Here is a 10,385-nt window from a genome sequence, read left to right on the forward strand (position 1 = left end):
GCAGCCAGAAGCCCCTCCTACCTCCATTTAAGTCGGCAGAAATGCGTAATCTAGTAGAGACAATGTTGCGGTAATCTAAACTTCACACTTCTTTAAGAATCAGGGAAAGAATTGTCCAACTGCTGAACATTTATTTTCTTCCACTAACCTTTCAGGGATATTATTCGTGGGAGTCCAGATGTGAAATGGGAAAGCATCAAAGGACTAGAAAATGCAAAACACCTTCTAAAAGAGGCAGTTGTCATGCCCATAAAGTACCCGAAGTAAGTTAGCTATTTCCTGCCAAAAATGTTTCTCGGGTTAATGCTAACCTGTGGACATGATGTGTAATGTAATTTTTTACAACTGTACCTGAATTCTGCTCTTTGCTACTGGGAAGAAGGAAGTAATGAATTTTAAAAAAATACTATTTTTTCCTTCTTTTGCCCTGTACGATTTTCTTCTCTTTTTGAAATAGGCATTGATTTTTGTGACGAAAGATTATGATTTTTTTATAACGTTGATGCCAGATATCATAGAATTTGGATAGCAATATTATGCAAGGGATATGAATGACCAATCTTTTAATTCTTCACTAAACGTACTTGCACTGTTTGTGCTATCTTCAGATACTTCACTGGTCTCCTATCACCACGGAAAGACATCTTACTTTTTGGCCCCCCAGGGACAGGAAAGGTTCGTACATGCCTTGTTTGATAGGTTAATCCTGAAAATTAATATGATTCATATACCAAGGTAACCTTATAATTCCCTACACGTATTATATCACTATGCACCATAGTAATGGCAAAGAATAATTCCCTGCATGTTGGATGCCAGTACAGAGTACACATGTTACTGCAGCTTTCACTAGCTATTCAAACAAATGGTGATGTATACATGATTGGAGCAATTAGAAAAAGGAATGAGTTGTATCAGTGTTAAACTTTCAGTAGTTTGCTAATGTGACTTATTCCATATTTCTAGGTTATTGTTATTACTACTGCCAGAGGAGGCACAGCCTTGCAGGTAGGCAGAGTAGATTCAGGTCAGTGCTGATGTTGAGTTGATGATGAACACCGCTTGCGCTAGGCGATGAGGGTGATGACTGATGGTGGGGGTGCGCCGCTGAAATGTTTGCTTGTAGGTGTACAAGTAGCACATGGAGTTGATGGAACGATGCACAAAGTCAGCCCGAACGCTGACTGGAGAGGACCTATGCATCAAATAACTGCACCGGGAGGGACATCCAGTGAGAAGGGAATCTCACCAAATTTGGATTTTTCTTTTTCTTCTATACGTTCTTTTGTTATTCTAAGAAAATCTCCAATGACTTTGCGGTAAGGAATGAAAGGAAACCATCACATATATTCATGAATTATCAGTCAAACATGTCATTTGGATTCATATTTTGTTGTAATAATAATGCTTTATTTGCTTTGAGAATTTGGGAGCAAGGATGTTATTTTGGTCCTCCTTGTACTCATATGTGTTGTGTTTATTAATATGTACATGGAAGCGTTTGGTTTTCTAATTATTAGATTGGACACAATTTTCTACAAAATTATGAATGCTATATAATCAATTTGTTAGCTACAAGCTTTTGAGTACCTTTTACATAATGTGAATTTTTGTTAAGGTACTGAAATTTTAGTCTATATTATCAAATATAGTTTGATTTAAAGTCTTTCTTGTACACATGGATTTTCACTTGATTTGATTTTCAGAACATATTGTGCGATGCATTTGATAATTGTTGCATAAAGATACTAAAGGTCTAGGTATATTGTTGGGAAAGAGAGGTACAACAGCTCGAATCGTAGGTACCAAACAGAGCTAGAGCATTTCAAATATGTTTTAGGCGGTCAAGTATATTACACATAAAAATTTTTAACTTTCGTTGCAAAGCACAGGTATTTAACTATGTGAGTACAATGTACATCTCTTAGCATCTTGATGTTGTTTTTAGTCTAACAATACCTCAATGTTCTTTTGTCATGTTTGTGTCACATTTGTCATGGTATCATGTCACTTTTCTTTAACAAATTTTTTATGCCCGTTGCAACACACGGGCAGAAAACTAGTCCAATTTTAATTCCTTTACTTTTCTCATATCAGGCCACATACAAAGACCGTTTTCCCCCCACCGTAGATCGCTTTTCCTCTCATCTCGTTCCCGTTCGTGGTCGCCCTCGAGCTCCGCAGGAGGTCGCCCCTCCTCTCCGCCGCGCCCAGCACCCCTCCTATCCAGCACCCGCTCAGCTCCCCGCCCAGTTCAACGCGTGCGCAAGTAGGCATTGGCGCGGCCAGGTGACTTGGCGGAGTTCGGTGTCAACCTCAATTATAGTGCCTGGTTTGAGCACAAGCAATGGTCGTCGTGTCTAATGGCGCACTCGTGATGCAATGATGAGTTTTTCAGCAGTATTTGTACAGTGCTTTGAGCATGATTTCCAATTATGTATGTTTGAATCATAGGGAAGGGGAATGAGAAGGAAAAGGGAAGGGAGGGGAAACCGGCTCGATCTACCTTTCTTGGAGGTCCTGCGCCACCGCCTGCCGAGGTCAAAGTCGCCGTTGCCCTCTCTGTCCCATGCGAGGACGAACGGGAGCGATGAGTCGGGTCCGGTTTGGTCCAGACCATATTATGAATGGATGAGGGCAAAATGGTCTTTGTAAGTGGCCTGAGATGAGAAAAGAAAACGAAAAGAAATTAAAATTGGATAATGGCAAGGAATTCTTTATAGTGGCAGAATCCGAATCGCTCGGCTCCCCACCAATAATGGGAATCCAATTCCAATCGACCAGGGCGGGACTTTGATGCATGGTAGGAGGCTTTTTTAGTCTCGCATCTGGATACAACTTATAGTATCTGGACATGCGTATAAATACATATCTATTATTCTAACATGCACATCTACTCATACATCCTACGCACATACTTAAACTTATAGACTACACATAGAGACAGTAGTTTCTATAGGGAGATCGACGGATCCAATGAGCACGTTGTAGTCCTATTATGGCTCTACGTTTGAGAGGCCTATAGCGGAATTAATTATGAGAATAAATCCCAATAAACCCTGAATTCGATCCCTAGGATCGAACCCACATAACAACGCTCATACCTAGAGCCGCTAGCCACCCAAGCCCCTGTGCTCGTCCTCATGGTAGGAGGAGTTGGTCCCTAAACCTTTAGGGAAATTGTACCGCATGGCAGCACCATGAGTTTCAACCAGAACCATTGATGTATGGAGGGATTAAGGGTTTGCTTATTTTTTATTATGATTCTAATAATCTAGATTTTGATTCTAACAATCTAGAATTTGGATGGTTAGAATATGGATTATGCAATCTAAAACAAACAATATTGGGTTATTAAAATCTCTCCCCTCTCTCCCCCTCCCCTGCACACAACAAGCACCACTGCTTCCATCATTCCTCCCTCGTCACAAGTTGCTCCCCAAGCCACTCACCATCTTCTCTTGGTAAGACCGCTGCCACTGATTGACTCCACTGCTCTAGGATCCACCGTCGATGGTCGTCATTTTCCCAGGAGAGCCTCGACTAGATCAATTGCGAGGCGAGCCTACGCACTACCACTAAGCCCGTCACCGCTCACCTCTGCTCCCCTACCAATGATGCCCTAAAATCCAGCACCTCACCACCGACACTCCTCCGACTCCGGCCGGGTCCGCCACCTCCCAACCTTGGTGAGCCCAACTGCAACTCGGGTCAGCAGGAGCTCGGGCCGGTGGGGAGCTCAGGCGGCGGGGGCTCGGGTCAGCATCTAGAGGAGAGAGTAGGGAGAGAACGTCGGGAGAAAAAAAGATGTGAAACGTTATGTTTGTAATGATAATGGTGGGTAAATATGTGTCACAATTCATAATCCATAATCAGATCAACTTTTCCCAGGATTATAGATTATGGCATAATCTGTCTCCAAATTGTAGAATCTGGATTGTAGAATTGACATATTTGTTTTTGATTTTGATTTTAAAATCAGAATCATAATAAAAATTAAACATGCCCTAAGTACCAATCCACCTGGTAGCAGACAAATCTGACACTAATTGATGGGGAAGATGAGAGAAAATTTTGATTCATGCATAATTCCTTACCTACTAAAAGAGAAATCAGTCCTAGCTACGAACGGATCTCAACTCCATCAATCAAGCACCATTAGCATGTCGAGCGTAGCTCGATTGGTATGACTCCCGTCGAGGAGCTAACTCACCCAGGCTTCTACCTCTCGCGGCGTGTCGCAGGCCGTCACAGTGACACCGGTGGGGCCTCTATGTGGTCCTACTAAGCTAAAAAAACAAGGGATGAGTTCATACGAGCTCATCGGCGTGCTTCGGTGTGAAGGAAGGAGCTTGGGGTGGGCTGGCCAGGGGGCACCAGTCAAGCGAGCAAAAGAACGGTTGTGTGGTTCCGCGAGATGCTTCGAGGCCCAACCTTTTCAAATACCAGACCAAGCAAGGTTTAATTCTGATCTGAATGTGAATTGTATATATCTCCATAGTATAAAGGAATAAAGTATGTTTCGCCTTCCTCAACTATTACAAAAGTTTGTTTTCCCCATCAAATATAATACTGGTTACATAAGCTCACTCGACTAACAATACCAGATATCATTTCTCCTTAATTATGTAACTGGTATTGTATTTGAAAGAAATAAAATAGATTTTTGTATAGTTGAGGAAGACAAAACAGACTTTTCTCATGTTATAAAATGGGAACTAGATTCAGGCGGCCATCGTTCTGTCTCAGTCCAAAAATGTTATGACTCTTAAGGCCGGTCAATATAAGTTGTACTGCTTGTTTGCTCACTCGATGCTTCAGTTGTCTTAGATTAGACATAGATGATCAACATCACAATGCATTTCATTTTACGGTTGGGGATATATAGGAAAGAACAACTTATGCAGATGTTTATGCTGATTCAGAGACAGTTGAGGATGGTAAGGCCCTGTTTGGCTCCGCGGATCGATCCGGATTCACGACAGAATCTAGCGGAGAGCAAGCCAAACGGTAGTATTGGAAATGTTTCTGGCTAAAACGTTCCATAGCATTAGGCTGAAACACTGAAACGGCTGGGAGGTTGTTTCCAACTGGACAAGTTTGAACAGCTCCTTGGACTTCAAGCCAATTTACGCACAAATGCCACTGGCCAACGGTCTAAAACGCCCGTGCATCTTTGCCCGTTCCCTGCCGCTCCCTCCTCGCCCCGAACGAATCTCACCTTGGTCCCCATCCGCCCGGCCGTTGCCGCCCACTCGTCTCGCCGTCGTTGGCACCACCCCCGCCCATGCCACCCGTAGCTTGTGCCCAAGGTTGCGCCGTTCGTCGCCCGTGCCCAAGGCTGTGCCGTCTGTCACCTCGAGCCCACTAATGCCCACCTGCCGCCCGCGCCACAGCCGTCGTCGCTGCGCTTCAAGGTCCCTGAGCCGTTCTCACTGTCCTTACCTGTTAATCATTAGATGTTATAGGACTCCCTTCCCGTGAATCATTAGATGTTGTAGGCCTCCCTGCCCGTGAATCATTAGATCTACGTTCATACCAATTTGCAATGTGTGCCAGGTCACTGCCAACGCCATCTAGTTCACCAGGAGGCCGTGGACCGCACTGACACCAGCCTGCTACCTGTGCCACCATCGTCGGTGCTATCGCCAGCGCTGTAAAGGTGAGCCGTCCTCGCTGTTCCTCCCTTCCTTACATCTAGTGCATTCAAAAGAGAGTAGAAATGCAATGGCAATGATGTGCAGTTCAGGAGGTTTGATTATTGCAACCGGTTTGTGTGTGCAGTTTAGTATAATTGTTCAGTATTCACTTGTGCATTGCTCTCAATTTGCTGCTCTCATTCACTTGTGCATTGCTCTTGTTTTGTTGCTCTCATTCACTTTGTGCATCTCTGAATGATTTGGGCAGTGTTCACTTGTGCATACATTCAAATACTTTCTGAATTTTTTCTTCTTCTTTCGAGTAGATGGTTGAATGGTCTGATGAGAACACTATGATTGTTTGTGAGTTGTTTGCTGAACAAGTGAGGTGTGGAAATCGTTCGAGTACCCATTTGAACAATGTTGGGTACAACAATGTGATTGAAAAGTTTCAAAAGAGGACCAGTCTTTTATACAAAAGATCCCAATTTAAGAACAAATGGGCTAAACTAAAACGAGAGTTTGGTGCCTGGAACAAACTATTGACACAAACTGGATTAGGTTGGGATGAGAACAAGGGAACGGTGAAAATGAGTGAGGAATGGTGGAAGAAGATTAGAAAAGTAAGTTTGAAAATTGTAATTTCATTGTTCTTAGCATGCTTCGACCCATATTTCATTGTCTAAAATTTACCATTCATGTTGACTGGAAATTCTAGGTACCAGAAGTTCAAAGAGAAGCCACTGCAAAATGAAGAAGAGTTAAAGGTTACGTTTGAGGATCTTAGAAACACCGGTGATGACCATTTTTGTGCTTCATCAGGTGTTATACCTCAAGATGAATTAGATGGTGGTGATGAGCTTCTAGAGTCTGATGATGACAACGAGGCAGAAGAAATAACACCCCCTGTGAAGGCCAAAGGAAAGAGAGCTTGTGGTGCCATGGACAAGGGAAAAAGACCTAGGACAAGTGGTGGACAGTGGATACAAGAGCAGATTACTAAAATTGTGCCTTGGAATGAGAAGTCCGCAGCATCTGTTGAGTCACTGGCAAAAAGGGATGAAACCTCAGGGTGTTCCATCAAGGATGTCATGTCCCTTGTGAAGGAGTGTGGTGCATCTCCTGGTACAAAGGAGTTCTTCATTGCTACAGAGTTGTTCACCGAGAGAGCTGAAAGGGAGATGTTTATGACTATAGACGCCCCATTAGACCGTTTTCAATGGCTCTCGATGAAGCACTTTGTCAAGTATGGCAACATGTGATACATGCTATTGTAGCATGAAGATTGTATCTTTATGTTTGTCGTACCTTAGGCTTGCACTTGTAATGTTGAACCTTGTGTTGTGACTTATCTTTATCGTACCTTAGGCTTGCACTTGTAATGTTGAATCTTGTGTTGTGTTTTATGTATGTTTTACCTTAGCCATTAACTTGTAAATGTGTGATATTATACAGATGTCTGGTTCTAGAAGTCAAAAGGAGTGGGAATGACTGTGATGATGAAGATGTTAATGCTTTAGAGGTAATACGTCATTACCAAGAGATACAATCCAATTCGTTTCATGCTGTTACTTTGATGCACAATTATTACAAGAATCAACCAAGAACCTCACAGTTGAGTGGATATGCATGACTTATGGAAACATTGAACACACCGAGAGAAAGTCATAGGATGTTCAGGATGAATGATAGGTTGTTTCATACATTGCATGACATTTTGGTGAGCAATTACGGACTACAATAAACCATCCATATTAGTTCTATGGAAGCACTTGCTATCTTTCTATGTATTTGTGGTCAAAATAGATCAAACAGTTCTGTTCGAAATACATTCAAGCACTCAGGGGAGACAATAAGTAGAAAGTTTGATGAGGTATTGCAGTACCTGGTTAGGATGGCTAAGGATTACATATGACCTCAAGATCGTAACTTCAATAATGTGCATAGTAGGATTACTGGGGATTAAAGGATGTGGCCACATTTTAAGGACTGTATTCGAGCCATTGACGGAACACACATCTTAGATATACCACTAGCACGAGATTATGTTAGATACATTGGAAGAACAGGAAGTCCAACCCAAAATGTGATGGCAGTGGTTGATTTTGACATGTGTTTCACCTATGCTTTTATTGGTCAGCCTGGGTTCATGCACGACACAAGTCTGCTCTTTCATGCTATTCAACATGATACCCAAGCTTTTCCACATCCTCCAATAGGAAAATATTACGTTGTCGATGCCGGTTACCCAAACAGACCAGGCTACTTATCGCCATACAAGGGTCAAAGGTACCATGTTCCTGATTGGAGGAGGGGTTCTGCTCCAAGTGGTGAGCAAGAGCTATTCAACTATTTGCACTCAAGTCTTTGTAATGTCATTGAGCGCACCTTTGTTGTATGGCATGAAGATATGCAGTACCTGATCACAAAAATTGAAGTATCATGCTATATTATTGTATTCAGTTTTTAGAATGCCCATGTCGATGCTTAAACTGAACTACATACACAAAAAATAGGACAAGACAAATAACTGATGTACAAGTAAACATTTTTTTCCTATAGTTAGAACATAAACAACTTTGTGGAGTATACCGAATAAAAATCCCTTAGAAAATACAATACAAAGAACATAAACAATAGATATCATGCATGGCATGAAGATATGCGGTACCTGATCACAGATATTGAAGTACCATGCTATATTATTGTATTTAGTTTCCAGAGTGCCCATGTCGATGCTTAAACTGAACTACATACACAAAATAATAGGAGAATACAAGTTACTGATGAACAAGTAAACATGTTTTTTCTATAGTTAGAACATAAACAACTTTCTGAAGCATGCCAAACAAAAGTCTCTAACAAAATACAATACAGAAACAATTCCTGACAAAATTGTACTTATCAAATTATATGCAGGGAGGGCCAGACATAAACGTTTAAAAAAGGAAGTGTATATACAACAGAATGCATGAGGGTAATTGCTTCAGTATTTAGTATGACCAACAATACTTTTTACTTATATTTGTAGGATCAATTAGTGTGAATTATTGATGTATAATAAATATTTCGTGCTTACAGGAGTTGAGTCAATATAATTTCAAGTGACACTCAGGATAATTTCTATAATACCAATTATAGACAGGTACAAAGTAAATCTAACTAATAAAAATTTTGTAGTTTCTTGAATAAGCTTTCATCATAAAACTTGCATATCAATTTTTGCAGATAACAACTTACACTGATTGGCTGAAAAATGGGACTCCAAATGATTCATAAGTACATGTTCTTGTTCTGCCATTACATTCTAAATAAGCTGAAAAGTAGAATTAAACATGTTAGAAAAATTCTACTATTTATATTTATTATTCTATACCAATTGCAACAATCAAGTTATGCAATTTTCTCATTCAAAAAATGAAATTCTCAAGAATTATGTCAAATAACCCCTCAAATGGTAATGCATGTATCTCAGACAAGTAATAAAAGAATGGAATTGCAAAGCACTCAGAGTTTCAACTATGGAAAAATAATGATAACTACTTCTTCAAAGGTAAGATAAAAAAAACTAATATCAAGCTCCATAGCTAGTAATTCCAATGTCTTCCAAGTGCATTTTTTTAAAATGTAATAAGCATTTTTTTTATCATATATATGTGTCTGGCCATATCCCCTAAATAAGTAGTGACAATTTTACAAATCTGGGAACGAGTCATTCAAATGGTGAGATAATACAATCACAAGGATCAACAAGTTATACTACCCTTTTGCAACAAGTACCATATTATACAGGAATGGAACATTAGCAAATAGAGGTAACAAAAAATTTAATTCTAAACAATAAGTGGTAGCATACAACTTACAAAGGCAATTTCAACTTATAAGGTGAATTACTTATCTTTTACAGCTTGATATATCAATGACTGGCAGCTACAAGCAACTGCTACAAGAACCAATTGCCTATGATGTTAGATAACCTGGTGTATAAATTTACACAGTATGAGACGAGAATAGTATGATCTATAAGTTGACATAATTTTTGAATTTTTACCTTTTTCGCAGGAAAACAACTTGTACATGCAACTAGCAGAATTGATGAGCAACTGTAGTTGCAAGCTGATTACCTACATAACATGAACACAAACTTTGACCAAACATATTCACTTACAGAAGAAACATACAGTGACTATGTTTTATTAGAAGCAGCAGCTGATCAAATTTATGAATTAGAAAATGAAGAAAGGACATATCACAATGAGGGAGAAGAACCAAGAAATGAGGAAACAGATTCAGAAACAGGCAATGAATCAGATGAAGTGCGGGCTCTAGAACTAGAAAGTCAAAGCATTGCAGTAGTAGAAAGGTTATCACAAGAACATGCAAGCAAGCATGTCCATTAGTTAGATATGACCTTCAAAACTGACAAAGAGGAGCCTAGTTTCTACAATGAATATGTATTCATAATAGGATTTTCTATAGTCAAATGGTCCACATACCCTTGTTAAGACAAGAAAGATCCAAACTATGGTAAAATAACTAGGAGGACCTACAAGTGTAACATGTTTGGAAGGAAAACTACAGGTTAAAATATTTCTGAAGCTACATGTGTTTAGACATTGAGGAAAGGTAAAAAGAGGAAGAACACAACACCATCAACACCAAATCCAGTTCCAAACAAAAGGAAGACAAGTGCACTGGTACATACACAATGCCCAGCAGAAATGATTGTTACACTATCAGGAGGGA

At 40.2% G+C, this 10,385-nt stretch overlaps 1 protein-coding gene across 1 annotated transcript; it reads left to right on the plus strand.

Annotated features, from left to right (window-relative positions):
- The first annotated feature begins 5,965 nt into the window (after positions 1-5,965).
- Positions 5,966-9,776, plus strand: LOC133889421 (L10-interacting MYB domain-containing protein-like). The gene is made up of 5 exons (XM_062329950.1): positions 5,966-6,243; positions 6,358-6,885; positions 7,095-7,161; positions 9,547-9,606; positions 9,702-9,776. Exons 1-5 carry the CDS (start codon positions 5,966-5,968, stop codon positions 9,774-9,776), a joined length of 1,008 nt encoding a protein of 335 aa, XP_062185934.1.
- The last annotated feature ends 609 nt before the right edge of the window (positions 9,777-10,385 follow it).

This window comes from Phragmites australis, chromosome 13 (assembly GCF_958298935.1).
Source record: "Phragmites australis chromosome 13, lpPhrAust1.1, whole genome shotgun sequence".
In the NCBI taxonomy this organism is placed as follows: Eukaryota; Viridiplantae; Streptophyta; class Magnoliopsida; order Poales; family Poaceae; genus Phragmites; species Phragmites australis.